The sequence below is a fragment of the Mugil cephalus genome, chromosome 4, assembly GCF_022458985.1.
Source record: "Mugil cephalus isolate CIBA_MC_2020 chromosome 4, CIBA_Mcephalus_1.1, whole genome shotgun sequence".
Classification (NCBI taxonomy): Eukaryota; Metazoa; Chordata; class Actinopteri; order Mugiliformes; family Mugilidae; genus Mugil; species Mugil cephalus.
Genome location: NC_061773.1, coordinates 5,144,237 through 5,162,899, shown reverse-complemented (window position 1 = coordinate 5,162,899; position 18,663 = coordinate 5,144,237). Strand labels below are relative to the sequence as shown.

At 40.3% G+C, this 18,663-nt stretch overlaps 2 protein-coding genes and 1 long non-coding RNA gene across 3 annotated transcripts in view; 1 reads left to right on the top strand and 2 right to left on the bottom strand.

Moving 5' to 3' along the window:
- cacna2d3 (calcium channel, voltage dependent, alpha2/delta subunit 3) overlaps nt 1-13,205 on the top strand; it is a 28,909-nt gene extending 15,704 nt beyond the window's left edge. Inside the window, exons 12-39 of the mRNA XM_047581843.1 lie at nt 249-362; nt 1,324-1,402; nt 3,006-3,139; nt 3,470-3,487; nt 4,757-4,828; nt 5,228-5,308; nt 5,399-5,473; nt 6,371-6,454; nt 6,716-6,787; nt 6,887-6,948; nt 7,063-7,130; nt 7,424-7,469; nt 7,590-7,687; nt 7,811-7,904; nt 8,623-8,718; nt 8,841-8,962; nt 9,491-9,568; nt 9,658-9,719; nt 9,801-9,845; nt 9,926-9,988; nt 10,372-10,442; nt 10,572-10,647; nt 10,883-10,923; nt 11,015-11,070; nt 11,206-11,323; nt 11,460-11,572; nt 11,766-11,848; nt 12,285-13,205. Coding sequence (XP_047437799.1) covers nt 249-362; nt 1,324-1,402; nt 3,006-3,139; nt 3,470-3,487; nt 4,757-4,828; nt 5,228-5,308; nt 5,399-5,473; nt 6,371-6,454; nt 6,716-6,787; nt 6,887-6,948; nt 7,063-7,130; nt 7,424-7,469; nt 7,590-7,687; nt 7,811-7,904; nt 8,623-8,718; nt 8,841-8,962; nt 9,491-9,568; nt 9,658-9,719; nt 9,801-9,845; nt 9,926-9,988; nt 10,372-10,442; nt 10,572-10,647; nt 10,883-10,923; nt 11,015-11,070; nt 11,206-11,323; nt 11,460-11,572; nt 11,766-11,848; nt 12,285-12,377 — 2,214 coding nt within the window. The 3' untranslated portion in view covers nt 12,378-13,205. The remainder of the gene's footprint in view (nt 1-248; nt 363-1,323; nt 1,403-3,005; nt 3,140-3,469; nt 3,488-4,756; nt 4,829-5,227; nt 5,309-5,398; nt 5,474-6,370; nt 6,455-6,715; nt 6,788-6,886; nt 6,949-7,062; nt 7,131-7,423; nt 7,470-7,589; nt 7,688-7,810; nt 7,905-8,622; nt 8,719-8,840; nt 8,963-9,490; nt 9,569-9,657; nt 9,720-9,800; nt 9,846-9,925; nt 9,989-10,371; nt 10,443-10,571; nt 10,648-10,882; nt 10,924-11,014; nt 11,071-11,205; nt 11,324-11,459; nt 11,573-11,765; nt 11,849-12,284) is intronic.
- A 137-nt stretch (nt 13,206-13,342) lies between these two features.
- On the bottom strand, nt 13,343-14,948 carry LOC125006107. Its single transcript, XR_007112536.1, has 4 exons — nt 14,788-14,948; nt 14,265-14,325; nt 13,726-13,766; nt 13,343-13,636 (listed from the first exon to the last, which is right to left on the bottom strand). It is a non-coding gene; the product is annotated as an uncharacterized LOC125006107 (long non-coding RNA).
- Nucleotides 14,949-16,062: 1,114 nt separating this feature from the next.
- LOC125006296 lies at nt 16,063-18,316 on the bottom strand. Its single transcript, XM_047582229.1, has 8 exons — nt 18,198-18,316; nt 17,937-17,957; nt 17,549-17,839; nt 17,114-17,395; nt 16,952-17,035; nt 16,615-16,692; nt 16,158-16,235; nt 16,063-16,085 (listed from the first exon to the last, which is right to left on the bottom strand). Exons 1-8 carry the CDS (start codon nt 18,229-18,231, stop codon nt 16,063-16,065), a joined length of 891 nt encoding a protein of 296 aa, XP_047438185.1. The 5' UTR covers nt 18,232-18,316.
- Between the last annotated feature and the right edge of the window lie 347 nt (nt 18,317-18,663).

The following is an 18,663-nucleotide window of genomic DNA, read 5'->3' as shown; positions in this document are numbered from 1 at the left end:
TCTATATTTGAATGTGAAGGCCTCCTGACATGTGGTCTATTGTGTCACTAAACACTCCTGTGTGTCTCCACATTTAAGACGTTGCGGGTCAATAAACCACTTAATTACTGCCCTGCATCTTCTAGCATCACAAAGAAAACGTTACCACATACAGAAACTCAGGTTTATTTACTTAAATATGGTTCAACATGCTGATCAGACATAGCTGTCGGCTCCTGTTTTTTTACATGTGTTCCATATTTCTGTAGTTTAATCAGACGGGACGTGGCAGTGTGTGCAGCCAGGCCATAATGCTGGTGACTGATGGGGCGACGGAAATGTACGATGATGTTTTTGAGAAGTACAACTGGCCAGAGAGAAAAGTGAGTGTTGGTTTATCCCTCTCTCTTTTTTCCCCCCTAATTCTCAATGTTACATGTACTTTTTTTCCTAATTTTGTGCTTGTCCTGCAGTTTTCTTGCATCAGGGACAAATGTGTATTTTAATACTGTCTGCCAGCTGGAGCTCCTGTCTGATGTTGTGAGGAATTGGTTTCCTACTTCATTACCACTCATAACTCTGTGCTGCAAAAATCCATGTCAGTGTGATGTTTTTTACTGAGGTGATGCATTAAAGAGCGATATTTCCCCCACAGGGAATAAAACATTGGAATTTAACATCTTTCAAGGGCAGTGCATGTACAAGCAGCTCAGTCTCAAAGGCTCTGCTCCTCAAACCACACTGCCTTCCACACTTTTTCCTGGACCGGTTTAACATCTTTTGTTCTACCGTCTTTGTAAGACTTAAATGGAACTGAAATGAAATGAAATCACAGCACAGTAAAAGCAACAGCTCAGAGGCTTTTGTTCAGTCTTATCAAGCATATGTGTGTTGGCAGTGTTTGGCAGAGCGCAGGGCAGTGCCCCCCCACCCCACCCTGCCCGTGCACCCTCAGGGCTGCTATACGGCAGCCATTCAGTGTTTTCTATATGCTTTATGCTTAGCAAAGCATCTGGAGCCAATGAGCCGCGCAGGTCTGGCAAAGTGTCACACAGCGTTCTATAAAAGGATAGTTGCACATGGCTTATGCCTAAACCCCCCTAAAAAAAAGAAAATGAATTGAATTTCACAGATTAAACTGCAAGAGTACAAATTACAAAAAATAAAAGCTGAAAAGGATTTGATAAAAAAAAAAAAAAAGAAGGTTGAAAGGCAGCTGAACACTCCTGCTCCCAGTCCAGATACGATCGGGACAGGAAGATAGATTACCAAGGAGTGCATGTTTGTGTTTTTTTTTATCCATCCATCTTTGAATCTGTTGATATTTATGTGTCCTCTGAACAGGTGCGGATATTCCCTTACCTGATTGGGCGAGAGTCTGCATTTGCTGATAACCTTAAGTGGATGGCATGCGCCAACAAAGGTTGGAGACTTTTCGACAAACACATTCCACGACGGGATCTTATTTCTGCGCGCTAATATGATAGATTGAGGAAATGCGTGTGAATCAGTGCAGTTTGCTTGTGTTATGCGTGTCTTCATGTGTGACTGCATGTGCTGGCTCAGGTCCTTTCTGCCAAGAGGCAATGAAGTGGCACTTGGGGGGGGTCAGAGGTCAATCCGCTCTAATCCCTCTTCCTGTCAGTGTCTGCCTCCTGGCTGCTCGCTGCTGATGGCTCCCACGTGTCAGCGCTCCGGATGAGTGCCCTCTGGAAGGGAAAGTCACAGCCAGGAAAACAGATCACACAAGGATTTTGGAATGACAAGGCCCAAACCTCCTTCCACACTCAGACCCCCGCTGTGAAATAACCTTACATGTCCGATATGAAACATTGTCAGCGACAGCGGGAGGTGACAAGTTAAATGATTTCCGTGTCATTCTAAGCTGCAACACTGGAAACCCACTGCAGATTCAGTCAGTGAGGGCAGGGACATCGGAAGGTGTAGAAAGTGTAAAGTATATTCGGGTGCTTCAACACAGCTCTGGGGTGCTCGATTGTTTTAAGGAATTATAATTACATTTTACAAGAATTTATGAATTCCTACATACCCATATTTTTTTCCTCTCCATACCTACAATTGATCAATTTTACTCAACAATGCATCATTAATAACAAGCAAATTACACTTGGTATGCACACAGTAGGATCTGATAGAGGCAATTCTGCATAACGGCCACTTCTATTTTTTATACCACCCTTGGAAACCTAATTATGGCAGGTGTTATACAGGGTGATTCCATACATTTAGATGGAAATTTTAGGGCAGCGAATAAGCCTCAACGTAGACTCATATCTTGGGTAGATACCATTTAATTGCTTGGTGAATGGTAACATTTAAACACTGAAATCATCAATGACAGGGGAAAGGGACGCACGGGGGAACTTGGACCCATGACCTTAACTTGCAAGACATCTGCTCAATGTCCTGAGAGGGACAGTTGGCAGCTGGGATTGTTTTTTATGTGTGACAGTCTTCAGTCTACTTCAGTCTACTAGCTACGCTGGCCACTTCCTAGAATCCACAGTTTCCCCGCCTGCAGCTTGTTGTGTTTCCTCTGCAGCACTCTCTGATGTTGATTTTCAAATATACACATATACAGTTACATGATGATGACTTTTCAAACAGTTATCTCTCTGGCCAGAGGTCAGACCTCAGCCAGTCTAAAATCTATTTAAAAGTTCTGGTTAATTATTTATATAGTAACGTAAGTAGGGAAATCTTTTCTCTGTATTTAACTCATCATTCACACAACAGTGTGTAAACCTATGTGGAGCATGGTTTGGGGGTTAGGAGCTCGCTCAAGGCTCCTTATTGGTGGACATAGGGGGTGGGGAGGGGGATAGGAACATATAACCTTTTACATTGTTAAAGTGCGACATAATACAACAAGAAAAGCATTTAAATACAAGCATATCACAAGTATATCACAGATGTTTAGAGTTAAACGGTAAACAGTTGAAGTAGACTTTGAGGGGGATCTGTTTTCTGGATTTTTGATTTAGATTTAATGTGTGTTGTTGCAGGATATTTTAGTCAGATCTCAACCTTAGCCGATGTTCAGGAGAACGTGATGAGGTATCTTCATGTCATGAGCCGCCCGAAGGTTATCGATCATGAACACGACACAGTGTGGACTGAAGCTTACGTGGACAGTGCAGTAAGTATCTTAAAGAGCTTCGAATTTTTTATTCATGTTGTTGTAGAAGAATAAAGGGTTGTAGTTTGTGGTGCTGCGATCTTGACTTCAGTGATATTGCGAGCTGTTTGTGTCATTTCCTCCATCCTTGCAATGTACAGTTAGTGTGCACATGTGTGGATCTGCTCCATCATCATTACTCTTCATGCTGTTGGAATGATTCCTCATTATGAGCTTCATTAATCTGCATAGATCTTCCCCCCAATGTACATCTGTGTCCATAAATTCAATGCGAAAATGTGCAGACTTTAATTCACTGACAAATATATCTTTATGTGTCTTTCTCATCAGCTTTCTCAAGCTCATAAGGTAAATATTGGATCTACATTTTTGTCTCTTGTCTTTTAAGGACTGGTTGGTTGCTGTGTGTCAGCTCTCAGAGAACCATGAGCTGGGAATGAAAAGGTTCCTTTAAGATTTAAATTGAAAGTGACTTGAGACTTAAATAGTCCATCATTGTTCCTTCCTTTCCAACATGTTTCAATATTTTCTAGCAAATCTAAAGTGAAAGAAGGCTCTTTCCATTGCAGACAAGAAAGAAAAGGAGGAGCTTCTTCTTTTTTTTTGTACTTCTTCCCAGTGTGGAGACGATGAGCATGCACACACTAAAACATGCGTGCACACATGCGGGTTGGGAGATTGTCCTCTGGAGTGTGCGCTCTTGTATCCCAGCCTCAGACACACCATTCATCATTCTGTGGATCATTGCACTTTATCTCCTAAAGCCCGTAATAAAACTGACATTGGAGGGGAGACCAAGAAAGAGAGAGAGGAGAGAGAGTGAGAGAGAGAGATGAGGTGGAGGTTGTCGGGCGTCCATGGGTTTACCTGTGTGTGTGTTTGTGTGTGTGTGTGTGTGTGTGTTTGTGAAGACTAAAGCAGTCCAGTTTTCTCTCCCATTGTGCCTGGTGATGAATTTAAGGAGCTCCATTCTTCATTTTGTCAAGACAGCTTCTGTACACTGTAGTTCACTGCTCCTTTGTTTCATATGCATGCAGATACACAAATGAACATCAAGCACACACACAAACACGCACGTGGGCACACTCAGCTGTGTCAACTCAGAAGCTTAGTGAATAGCGGACCTACTTTAACATGTGCTGAATTATTTCAGCCTTCGTTCCCACTGAGCACATGAGGCTCACATGGTTCATAGTGACAACAAGAAGGCTCTGACCAGGGCCACATAAACACATAAAGACCATATTTAGATGCTGCATTCACAACAATGCAAGAAATAAATTCTGTCTCTCTCTGTCAAATCAGTCTGGGCTTTTTGGATTTATGTTTACATGTTCTGTAATTAATTTTGACCTTCAGAGACCTTTGTGGCCCTGGAGCTGTTCATTTACCAGCAAACCCATCCTCCTCTTCTTCTCTTAGGGGCTCTTCACTACTAAATAGCTACTGTACCTTTTAATGTAATCATTAAAACACATCTTATATGGTAGATATAGGACAGATAGACCAAAAATGTAGTCTCTAGAAGCTTAATTTGTCAAAAAAAAAAGAAAAAATAATAATTTCAGATATACTTTCTGCTTTTTATTTATTTATTTAATTATTTATTTATTTCAGCTGAACGACAAGTCAGGCCCCAGTCTGATGACCACAGTAGCCATGCCTGTCTTCAGTACAAAGAATGAAACGGTGAGAGAATTTAATATTAACTGTTAGAGATTTAAAAAAACAACAAAACAAAAACAAAAACAACAACAGATATTAAATCCATCACATAATTTATTTCAATTCACGTCACTTTATTTGTCCCCGAGGGGCAATAAGTAGCTAAAAATGGACACAGTCACAATTAATAGACACATGACAGCACACACAGTAGAGCAAATAATTCATAGTGCAATTACATATGATTAATTTGTATAAAAAATCTCACCATGGAATTGTTTTGAAACTTCCAGTTCAGTTTGCTAGTTTTCTACTTTATTCACTTGCTTTTTTCTCCTTTACTTAAGCAAGGCTCTCCTAATTGCTGAGTCACAGAAAGGCTGTTTAGTTGTTATCTAAAGTGTTTTGAATCCTTTCATGCAGAAGAACCAGGGTATCCTGTTGGGGGTCGTAGGAACAGACATCCCTCTGCAGGAGCTGATGAAGCTCATCCCCAAACATATGGTACAGTCTGACGTCTTGCGCTCAATGAATGCATTCATATGCACTTGTATTTCTTCCGTTTTCATTTTGCCTCTTGTTTTCTGTCTCTAGTTAGGGATCCATGGATATGCATTTGCCATCACAAACAATGGCTACATCCTGATCCATCCCGACCTCAGGCCTTTGGTAAGTCAGTTTTCTACGTGTTGACAGCGGAGTCTCACAGCATTCCCTGACTTTACCCTGTTTTACCTTTTCGTTCTGTCCATTCTATTATACACCACATCAAAAGTATGACATTAAGACCTCCACTGGGGGCACACAGAGACAAATGTGTTATCTGGTTAGGAGGCTACATGGGCTCGTATAGTCTGTAATCCCCACCTTTTCCTTTGATGTATGCATGCAGGGATAAAGGCCACTCATAGGGCTGGCTGGCCTGAGATTTCCCAGAGGTAACTTAACACTCACTGGCAGAGACCACAGCCGCTCGCCCGGGGACCAGACCGCTGGTTCCTCAGGAGCTATGGCTGTGCTAGTGGATCTGTGTGTGCCAGTGTTAGTGCTATTCCTCTCTGTGCAACTGTGTGTGTTGGTCTGTGTTGGTTCTTCGTGACTGTCTCTTTGTGGCTAAAACTGTGCTGTGGTTGTAGTCATTGACTTGTTGTTTCATGTGGACCGGGACTACGTACGAGTGGCCGAGTTTAACGTGCACAGTTTTTAATGCATTCATGTTGACTTGTCTGAGCGTACATTTTCTATCAATCATATTAATTATTTTTAATTTACCTGACAGTGTTAATTTCACAGTCGATTTGTTAAATAATTACAAAACCTCCATAGCAGTGCTTGACAAATAGGGGACATACCGTCTACATTTGGAGAGTGAAACACAAGCATTTCCTTAAGATCAGGCTCATGTTTGACAGTTATGTGCCACAAGAAGATTCTAGTTGATACTAGTCTAGTTGTGCCAGGCTAGATTAACAGACGTGTCTGAGCTGTGGTTTCACATTAGCCGAAATAACACGTGACTACACTGAAGGGGTTGTAAAACTCTGTATATTGTGTGCATTTGTGCAGTATCAGGATGGTAAGAAGAGGAGGAAGCCCAACTACAGCAGCGTGGATCTCTCTGAGGTGGAGTGGGAAGACAAAGATGACATTGTACGTGCCAAGGAATCATGTTGTGAAACATCATTTTCTAAGTACAATATGAAACACTGCATAGGTTTGTATCTGCAGTGTTTTGTGTTTGGATGACTCGTGATTCATTACTTACTCCAAAGACACTCTGTCAGATTAAATGAGCCTGTTCCTGGCATTACTGCTCAGCTTGAGATCCTGCACCGTCTTTCTGCATGATCACTGACCAAGCCTGGGCCTCTCTGCTGTACGCGCCTCTTTGTGCCTCTTTTTATCTTTTAGCTACGCAATGCGATGGTGAACAGGAGGACGGGGACTTTCTCTATGGAGGTGAAGAAGACTGTGGACAGAGGGGTGAGGCTGCAGATAAAGATGTTTAGTGTCTCCCTATCAGATGACAGATGTTCACGCTCTTGTCTCTGGACTAAAGGAGTGAATCTCTTCTTCTTATAGAGGCGTGTGCTCAAGATGCACAACGACTATTACTACACTGACATCAAAGGAACTCCATTTAGGTGCAGGAGAAGTTTTATTACAATCCTAAATCGTCTTTCTGCCAGTTTATGTCTCGTTTCCAGTGAAACGTGGTCTGACTCAGGGCTGATTGTCTTCTCTGTTTGTGCCACCAGTGTTGGAGTGGCTCTTTCAAGAGGTCATGGAAAGTTCTTCTTCAGAGGAAATGTATCAGTGGAAGCAGGTACTCCAGCTTTATAACTGCATAAACAGTCTAAATATGTCTTTCTGAGTGAACATGAAAACTTCATATCTCTGTATACAGCTTAATGGCAAATATTTTTGTATCAACAGTTAAATATACGGAGTATTTTAAATATAGTAGCAAAGATTAGATTTCTGAAACCGGACGAAGATGTCTACATGAGCAACACATAACAGGACAACGTCAGAACACTTGTGCACATGTGAACGCATTCAGTGTATTAGTCAAAACAGACCAACACTGCTGAAGCGTGACTGACTTGTGTTTTTCAGGCCTCCGTGATCTGGAACAGCCAGATGTCGCCCTGGCAGATGAATGGTAACGTGGGGGCTTATGGAAGTGGGCATTCATGCATTATGTAGGTTATCTCTCTATGTTCATCAGGGACAGGGATCCCAAGGACTGGGATCTAACAGTGTTGCTCTTTTTGGATAACAGGACATACTGCAACACAGAGGAGCAGCATGAGCACCGTCACCTGACCCAGATTCAAGCCATCAAGCTCTTCATGACAGGCCGCAGACCGCACCTCAAGTGTAAGAGACGTCTGAGTGCGACCACTTAGACAACAAGGAGCCTGTATCCGTAGACAGAGTTTAAATTTGAATGAATAAATCCGGATCCAGATTCCTGATTAAAACTGGTGTCACATTGTGCAGGTGACAGAGAGCTGATCCAGGAAGTGCTGTTTGATGCCGTGGTCACTGCTCCACTGGAAGCCTACTGGACTGGACTGGCTCTCAACAAGTCAGAGTAAGGACACTTTGCTATCACGTCCTGTTCCCTCGTCCAGATCTGCAGTCACTTGCCCCAACTTGAAAAATGTGATTGAAAACTAAATTTATAAATATAAGTAGCCTTTAATACAGACATGCAAGTGATCTACAAAGTCTGCCTGCAGCTTTAAATATGATTAAGTTGTTGTGCTAACTTGGAATGGTATGTCAATTTTTGGGTTGCTATTGCTGAAGTTAATATATGTCTTCATCAGCATACTGGATGCTTCAATACCCTGCATCCTGGTAATAATGTATGATCTGTATCCTCCATACTTTACAACTAATGATTACTTTCACTTTTGGCGAATCTCTGAATTATTACGTGGCTATAAACCTATTAATTATTTAGTCCGGACAAATGCACAATATTCAGGTTAGTCTAAAAACATAAAGCAAGCAAGTTTGAAAAATGTACCACAGCACTGTTTAATTCTATAATAATATATATTACATCATATTACAATATACATCTGAAAAGATTGCTTTATTAGCTGACTCAAGGCTCCATGCACCATGCAGCTTTAACAGCAACTGATCCGGTTTCAACGCAGCCTCCCCTCCGTATAAATACATCTGCTTACACTACCAGTCAAAAGCTTCGACCAAAGCTTCTCATCCAATTCAATGAGAAATTGCGTCCAAACTTAGATGTGTTTATGGTACACATTCATTCCTCCGGATTACACCAACAGGAACTCTGACAAAGGAGTGGAGATCACTTTCCTGGGTACACGTACTGGTCTGTCGAGAACCAACCTGTTCGTACCAGCCGATCAGCTCTCTAATCAGTGAGTGTCTCCCCTCAACGTTACTCTAATCATTACTTACAGCACGAGGCGGGCGCATGATTGTCTTTGATGAATCTAATCCTTTGCTCCTCTCTTCACTTTCTTTCTGTGTGCTTCCTCAGAGATTTCCTGACAGCGGAGGACAAGGAAGGTGTGTTTAATGCTGATCACTTCCCTCTGTGGTACAAGAGAGCTGCAGAGCAGGTCCCTGGCACGTTTGTCTACTCCATACCCTTCAGCACAGGTAAAGTCTGTGCTTCGCTTCTAAATTTACTCTGCTGTGAATTACACAAGTGTCTCCTGTATAGTTTTTTTTTTCCATTGCATGATTATAAACTGTGTTTTTTGGAGTCAGTCATTCAGTCTTTTCTCTGTCCCTCTCGTTACTATGTGGCTTTATGGCATGAGATGTGCAGCATAGCTCTCATGTACAGCTTTTCAGCAGCTGATGTGGCCCATGTTCTGTATACAGTCTTGAGGATGGAGCATTCAGCTTTCCCCTCCAAAACATTTACCTCCTTTCTTCTGTTGATAGTGACTGCATCCATCGTAACATTGAATGTTCTATCACAGCACCCATGTCAGAAATATTAGGGTCATCTGGCTGTAGAAAAAACTGTAAGTAGACTCCATTACTGTAAAGTAATAAACTGGCACTGCGGTTTCCTCTGAGCCAGTCGACCGTGGTACCTGAGTAGAGGGCGCCATCTAGTGACTTGACATTTAATACAGAAATTTCACCAACATGTACTCACCTCTTCCTCCCCTCTAGCTTTAGAAAACAAGAGTGTAGTTTTAGCCAGCACTGCAATTCAGCTCATGGACGACAGAAAGTCACCCATTTTTGCTGGTAATTACTGCTAATTCACCTTTCGCATCATTACAGCTTCTAGCTCTGCTGATCATGTCAAAGATGTTAAAGGTTGTTCTTACACTCAGCTGTAGGGATCCAAATGAAGCTTGAGTTCTTTCAGAGGAAGTTCTGGACTGCCTGCAGACAGGTAAACACTCACTGCTACTACTGTGACATTTTAAAACAAAGAATTAGCTTTCTAATTATATCTGACTGCTTTTGTTCTCAGTGTACAGCCCTGGATGGAAAATGCAGCATTAGCTGTGATAACGACGTAAGAACAGTCACGTAACACAATCCTTCCTATGTTTGTTTCAGGCTGTTTTGTTAACATAATCTTCATCCTTCTAACAGGACATTAACTGTTACCTCATCGACAACAACGGTTTCATTCTTGTGACAGAAGAACAGTCTCAGGTACCGCACTCATGTCTGTGTAAACGAGCTTACATGCATGTACAAAGGTTGACGCCCCTCACCACATGTTCCAATCAAGTCTTGAAAAGCACTGGGGCATTTATAAAAAAAAGAGAAAGACAAGCAGTTTCATTTCTGGCTCAAGTGTATCCAATTCTGAGGTGCACGGAAGAGGGAAAAAGATGCCTTTTAGTTTTAACCAATATAAAGTGGAAATAAAAGCCTTATGCCCATAAGGGCATTATCATCTGTAACTGTGTCATGGTTTTCTGCAGGAGGTTTAAGGCTGTTTGTAGGTTTCTTACAGCAAGTAGTTCTCATAGTTTTAGCTTACTCACTACTTTGACATGCGTCCGTGTGGTTTGACACAACTTCTCTCTCAGACAGGGCTCTTCTTTGGGGAAGTGGAGGGTGCTGTTATGAACAAACTTCTTCAGATGGGGTCCTTTAAAAGGTCAGGCACATGAAATAACATCTGTCTCTGAGGCAGGAACTGATATGTTAAACCCAAACCGTAAAAGGCATTTTGTTGTTAAATGTGTCATGTCGGATATTTATTAGCACCCCTTTGTGTGGTTCTCAGGATCACGCTGTATGACTACCAGGCCCTTTGCAAAGAGTACGCTGGCAGCAGCGACAGTGGCCGCTCTTTGTCAGATGTAAGTGTTAGAAGACACAATGTCAGTGGTTAGATTTAGAGGAAATCTTTTTTTTTTCCACCTGTGGTAAATTACAACTACATTTGTGCGCTATTAATACCATCAACCATAGACCACATTGAGTCTCAGAGTTGATGGTTAGCATTGTTTTCACACTGTTGAAATGTCAGTGTAATGAGTTATGTACATATTGAATTATAGGTTATAAAAAAATAACCTTTTCTCTCTCTTTCAGCCTTTTTCTGTGGTTAAGTGGCTCCTGACTGAACTTGTCATGTAAGAATAAACACGTGTATGCTGTATTTGCTTAATATCAATTATTTTTTTGTTCTCGTAACAATTTGATGATTGTGTGTTTTTCTCTTAGTTTTCTGCTAGAATTTAACCTTTACAGCTGGTGGAATATCGATCTTTCTGTTAAAGGCAAGTCGTTAACTATGAGTAGATGAATACCTGAGAACTATCAACCTTGAGAGGCAAAAAATAACCCCTTCATCTTGGCTACTGCTTCACCAAGCTTCTGTGACTCAAAATAAATTCGCTCTGTCTCGTGTTCAGCTCAGAGGTCTCGGGGTAAAACCATGATGGTGCCGTGTGACACAGAATATCCTGCTTTTGTCTCTGAACGCACCATCAAAGAAACAACAGGCAACATTGAATGTGACGGCTGTAGCAGGTAATTTATCTAGGCCAACGTGAAGTGTTACTCAGTGAATAGTGAAATAATCCCCCATACAGTTATTACTAGTTCAATCTTTAGTCATTCATTGATCACATTTTAATACTTGTCTCTGTCTGCGTATGGCCTGCAGATCTTTTGTTATACAGCAGATTCCCAGCAGCAATCTCTTCATGGTTGTCGTGGATAATAAGTGTGACTGCAGTAATGCTCCTCCGGTCACCATGGATCCTATCGAGATCATGTATATCCTTTCTAGATGTAACGCACGTGTGTAATGCTGACATTGAAAAAAATGTCTATGATTTCTTCTTTAGGGTTAGTTGATGAGATGCAGGGCTAAGAACTAAATTTTACAGTCTAAGCTTCACATCAGGTGTGTAAATAATACTCAGATACAAGTTATGTTCAGTTGTTTTCATCCTTGACTCCTTTGAACACAATGAGTCACTAAAATGTGACAGACTGAAGTTTCAGAAGGACAGAAAGAAGCCTGAATCGTGTCATCCTTTCCACCCCGAGGTACCAACATGAATGTGTGCATACTGTGTGTGTGTGTGTGTGTGTGTGTCCATATCAACACAATATATTTGATACTGTAGCGTAACATCGTGTTGATTTCAAAACTCCAGTAGGTTGCTACTGCTAAACATACAAAAATGCAACTTGTTTTTGGAGAGAAAGCAGTTTCTGGTTTCCCATGAGATGTAAGATGAGATGGTGACAATTAGTGTAACATTTTTATTGTTTACCTCATGACTTTACAACTTATGAAAGCTAATTAATTAAGAGGCATCTTGTAATGAAATGTATTAAACACTGAGCAGACACATCACTGTCTCATTTTCCTAGTATCCATGACTCTCACAGCCAGCCTCAACGACCAAATGTACAAACCAGTCATATTATTTTCAGGAATATGTCGTGACATCTCACACAATGGATTGTGTCTTTACAGGAAAATGCCATGGAGTGTGGCTCCGCAACACGTCTCTCTAGTCCTCTGGCAGCAGCTCTTCTGCCTCTGATAGCAGCGACCATCAGCAGGTGACCACTGACAGCACAGCTGGACCTCAGTAAGGACTAACTCATTAAGAAGATGCTTCAACACATAGAGAACACGGCCCATCAGAAATGAAACTGCTCATACTTCTGCCACAGGCAGCAATCTGCTAAGACAAACTCTTTATCAGTAGCACCGAGACTCACATTCATTAATGCAGAAAACATAAAAGAAAGTGGGAGTAACGGAGTGCTGGGTGGCTTTGCTGCTAGAGTATTGCAGATCACGCCGCTGACAGTTTGTCATATTGTTCTGAATGTGTGCTGAAAAATTAAGAGAAAAAATGTAAGCAGTATGTCTAAAGTAAAAACAAATACCTAGAGTACAGGGCTTTCTTGTCACAGTCTAAAACAGGTCCTTTGTGCAAAGGATGATAGTGAGACATTAAATGTTTGCTTCTTTGTTGTGAGAGGAAAAAAAAATGAAAGCTAACGTCTGCAGAATGTAAAACGCACTTTTGTGTAATGTGAAAAGAATGCTGGGCAGTATATACTGTGTATTTGGCAACAAATTGCTAAACTATTTACTGTGCCATCAAAGTTTTCGTTCAAGTATTTTACGTTGATTTTGTAATTAAGTTCTTTTCTTATGTCTTATGTAATGAATGGCAGAGAGACAAAATAATAAATGTAAAGGCTCCGTTCTGCCAGATTCTCTCTGTTTTAAAGCAGAAGATAGCTGAGACAAGAAAAAGATGCATGATGAAGATTCGGCAGTGAGTTTGGAGGATGTTACGATGGTGTGCTCTGTCATAATTTGTCAAGATGACCACATATTCTTAACCAAGCTGATGAATAAATACATAGACATATTTTCCTTCATTTTCACCGTGGTGTTATTTATTGAGGTGTGTGATGTGTGTGGTTGGTTTTATGGTAACGGCCACAATTAGAGGGTGGTTAGTTCTTTAAGTTAAGCACTTATGTTGGGGATGCTGTTTGTGTAGCATCTGACATGGGCTAATTAAGGAAGTTAAAACAGACGAGAGAGAGAAGTAAGAGAAAACTTTAGCCTTAATTGTTAGTATCATTTTATGCAAATAAAATGATATGTGACATATGAATATAATAATAAACTACCACGCTCTCTTGTGGGAGCCACCTTCAAACAATGCTTCTTCATTCTCTGCACGCTATGAAATATAGTTTGTGTTTTCAGTGCGGCATCACGGTGCTGTACGTCATGTGACCAAGGGACGATGCAGGTGGCAAGTCAGGCACAACAGAATAGAAATGATACGTGTCCGACTGGAAGAAAACATCCACAAAAAACAACAACTATGTCATCTATTCACAAATATTATATGGCAAATAGATTTATGTCATGTTGGACTTACATCATAATTTTGAGACTCCTGCGTGTCTTGTTCAACAGGAGCTGCAACCACAAAAGAAAACTTATTTTGTTGTTGTTAATGTGCTACGACACAAGACATGGACAAGACAGTGGACCAGCGAACTAAATGGTCACAATAATGATATAATAACATATACGACAACGTAACAATAATTGTAGCAATAGCAATAGTAGTAATACTGATAATAATTCTGATACTGGGTGCTAATACTACCACTACTACTACAAACAATGATAAATGTGATAATAATGATGACGATGGTAGCAATAAAGGGAAGATTGAGGAGGAGGGGATGGAGGAGGTGGTATATTTACTTGAGTTAAATACTGGGGTACCCTGGGTTACCCCCAGACCCACGGGGGGCCAGCCGGCAGCCCCCAACACCCCCAGTCTTACCCCAAAAAGAAATCATTTTCTAAAGTATATCAAAACCTTCATTCAAGTTGATCACACTACAAAAAATGGACTAACTTTAACCCATATTTGGTATGCCACATCAGAAAAGACAGACATCTTACCAGGAGGGTTGTCAGGAGCAGATAGAGAGGTGAACATGGGGTAGGTTTCCTGATCAGGTAACTGGTTTGACAAATGGAAAGAGGGCAGACATGAGAGAATGTTTATTCAAAACGGGAAGAAAAGAGCTTTGAAATCCAGATTATAGCACACACTAATACCACTGAGTAAATGTCGATTGAGTTGGACAACAACAGCAAAACTCCATCAGTGTTATTTTACAAAATGTCGAATGAACTGATATTTTATAAAAAGACAAACACGTGAAAGTACCTAAAACCTCTAAAGGGTAGAAAAAAATATCGTAAACTACACATTGCAGCAGCATAAATGGATCTCACGGTGACAAGTTTGTGTGGAAAAAAAAATTCTAATCAGGCAGCTTGTACTTACTGATGGAGTCTGAAGTATAAGAAAGAATTTTGAAAGTAAACAAATCTATAACCTAAAAATTATACCTTTTTGGGCCTCTCTGTTGATGAACGTTGCATTTGAAAAAGAAATGAAAAAAAAAAATCTAATTACCACTTCTCCATGGTGAGCATTTACATTACCAGCTTGCGATCTACAAGACAATAAAGACAAATGAGTCCTCACAAAGAATTTGAACGTGATACTGGGTTGCGAATGAGTCGTTGCAAACTGCTGCATAAAATGCAGAAGCAGATTTCTTACCTCCTAGAAGAAGATTGTTCTGTAAAATGCAATAAATAAATAAATTTGGAAATTTTGGAAATATTGGAGAGGGATTCATATTTCATGTTTGTACACAATTTGAATAGTCAAGTCTGGGTGTTTAGTCAGCGCATTAAGAGATTCTTTAACTTTCAATCATAAGCTGCTTCTCATGCATGTGTTAGAATATAAAAAGCCAAGTATAGCAGCGATCTACGTCAGTGCAGTCGTGGTTTCCCACTAAAGGGCCTGTGTTTAATTTTAACCCAGGTCTTGTGTGAACTGTTGGTTTCCTGTCGCAGCTGCACTTACACAGAGGACATAGATACATTTTTACTTGCGATACAATGATTACACTTGTAAAAACCTCTATTTTACAATTTTCAAATTCACACAAATACTGAATTTCTGTTTAAAAAAGTAATCTATATATTTACTTAATAAATATAAAAATGTATTCAGGTTTAATTAATAAAAAACCATTGGTCCTACCTTTTCTCTGTTGATTCCACACAAGTCCGACTCCCAGTAACACAACACCGACAACTAATCCACAAGCAGTCATGATCACAGTGATCACAACCATGACACTTCTACTTGTATCTGTTTTATTTGATTGAACAACAGAACATTTACATAAACAACATGTTCACACAAGCTGATGACATTTATAACACCAGTTTTACCAATACTAGAGCACAGGACGCGAATAGAAGAGGAAAACAATATAGTTTTTGAACATGTAAAAAACATTGTGTGTCACCTGATGCTGTGTTCATTGTTGTCTGGGAAGCTGAGGTGGTGGAGCTCACAGTGTTATGTGGCATAGCAGCAGTTGGATCTGGTGGATAAACACAATATGCATCAGGTATCATCCAAAATCAGTGCAACTTTAATATTCATACGAACGGGTCACTGCCATTTTTTGACAAACTTCCTATGTGGATATATATACACAAACACACAACAACCAAAAAAGAACAATATTGCATGTCACCGACAGCTAATCCACAAGCAGTCATGATCACAGTGATCACAACCATGACACTTCTACTTGTATCTGTTTTATTTGATTGAACAGCAGAACATTTACATAAACAACATGTTCACACAAGCTGATGACATTTATAACACCAGTTTTACCAATACTAGAGCACAGGACGCGAATAGAAGAGGAAAACAATATAGTTTTTGAACATGTAAAAAACATTGTGTGTCACCTGATGCTGTGTTCATTGTTGTCTGGGAAGCTGAGGTGGTGGAGCTCACAGTGTTATGTGGCATAGCAGCAGTCGGATCTGGTGGATGAACACAATATGCATCAGGGATCATCCAAAATCAGTGCAACTTTAAAATTCATATGAACGGGTCACTGCCATTTTTTGACAAACTTCCTACGTGGATATATATACACAAACACACAACAACCAAAAAAGAACAATATTGCATGTCACCGACAGCTAATCCACAAGCAGTCATGATCACAGTGATCACAACCATGACACTTCTACTTGTATCTGTTTTATTTGATTGAACAGCAGAACATTTACATAAACAACATGTTCACACAAGCTGATGACATTTATAACACCAGTTTTACCAATACTAGAGCACAGGACGTGAATAGAAGAGGAAAACAATATAGTTTTTGAACATGTAAAAAACATTGTGTGTCACCTGATGCTGTGTTCATTGTTGTCTGGGAAGCTGAGGTGGTGGAGCTAACAGTGTTATGTGGCATAGCAGCAGTCGGATCTGGTGGATGAACACAATATGCATCAGGGATCATCCAAAATCAGTGCAACTTTAAAATTCATATGAACGGGTCACTGCCATTTTTTGACAAACTTCCTACGTGGATATATATACACAAACGCACAACAACCAAAAAAGAACAATATTGCATGTCACCTGATGTGAATTTGTCATGTGTGATGATATGGAAAGTAATCATATTACTCTTTATCACTATTCAAGATTAGTACATATCATATTCAGCCAATAAAAATGATACCTGCTTCATCTCTGCCTGCAGGTGACTTTTTAATGGGGGTGGATGTTGTTAAATCAGTGATTCTATCTTTGTCTCCATTTGTTCCTAAAGACAAATTCATGAATAAAATATGACTTCCTGTGCTGATGTCAAGATAAAACGATGAAAGTGACAGATACTCACTTTGTACGGTGATGTAGGATATATCACTGTATGGAGATTCACGCTTTACAGTGTAACAACATTTTACTTTGACTTCAGCAGGTGATGTGAGACTTGCCATCTGCAGCAGCTCACTTCCTGTCAGTGTCTTCAGACATGGGAAGACTCTGGCTGTCCGTCCACTCACAGTGTAGAAATGACACTGAGACACAGAAACAGACGATGGAGGCTCACACCTCAGTGTGACTGAGTCTGTCTCTGTGATCACTGGTGGATTGACAGTGAGTTTGGGCGGAGGAGAAGCTGAAAGTTGAAGCATTCAAACATTTATTCATAAATATTATTTAGACAGGTTTAAACTACAATACATCCAACATTAACTGAACTAAAATTCAACTTAAATTTAACTGATTTGTGCTGACTCTAAAGATATAACAACATATTAAAGTCACTCACTCTGTATGGTGATGGTGGAGAAGTCACTGTATTCAGACCTTTTAGTTTGGACTTCATAAAAACAGCTGACTTTAACCACAGCAAGTGGTAGGCTGTTTACTATGTCCAGAAGCTCAATTCCTGTCAGTGTCTTCACACAGGGGAAGTCTTTAATAAGTCCTTTAGATGCAATTGAAGCGTAGAAATGACACTGAGACACAGGAACAGACGATGGAGGCTCACACCTCAGTGTGACTGAGTCTATCTCTGTGATCACTGAACTAGTCACTGTCAGTTTAGGAGGAGGCAGAGCTGAAAAGACAGAGGTCAACATATGTGGATGAAATATGTACGGATACTGTACAACTGATTATAAAAAAAAAAAAAAATGATAATCTCAGGGACTGACCTTCAATCTGATGAAAAGAATCTGTCAGAGAAAGATTTTTAAACAAGTGAAATAGATGCACTAGTCACTCACAAGAAACTTCACCACAGCATAGGAATATTTAACCTGCGGCTAAGATGCAACTAATGTAAAACTGTTAATATACGCTGCAGATAAAAATACTTAGTGAGACATATAACGTATTAACCTTACCAACGTAAGTAATGGTGTTCCTGTATCATTGTGTAAGAGCCAACGTTAATGATGAGATGTTTAACTTACAGATGAGGACAATAAACAGAAGGTGTCCAGTCATGATGAAGCTGAATACTACTCCTCCAGGAAGTTTTCTGGTGTCAGCGTACAAGTCACTGACACGTTATATACTTAATGGCAGGAAACCACAGTAAGCATGAGAAAGAGATAATAGCATTCAACAGGCCACAGAAGCACACACTTCTGTAAATGTCCTCACACTGCAGCACAACAATCTCATCTCATCTTCTACTACCGCTTATCCTCACTAGGGTTGTGGGGGTTGCTGGAGTCTGATGGTGCAGCCATCATACTGAACTTAACTCCTGTCGATTCTGTGGATTTTGTTGGTGTGTTATGTTGATGTCTGTGTATGTTTGTGTACAAGCTACTGGACAGTGAATAAAGTATTTTTCTGTTCTATTTCTATTCTGTTCTATTCTATTAAGCTATAATTTGATATACACTACTTTTTTGGTAGTGTTTACCAGAC

Coding starts and splice junctions, on each gene's coding strand:
- LOC125006296 (XM_047582229.1), bottom strand. CDS start 18,231: ATGACTGGACACCTTCTGTTTATTGTCCTCATCT. Junction 17,958..18,197: donor TCTGTTTATTGTCCTCATCT/GTAAGTTAAACA, acceptor TTTCTCTGACAG/ATTCTTTTCATCAGATTGAA. Junction 17,036..17,113: donor ATCCTACATCACCGTACAAA/GTGAGTATCTGT, acceptor ATTTGTCTTTAG/GAACAAATGGAGACAAAGAT.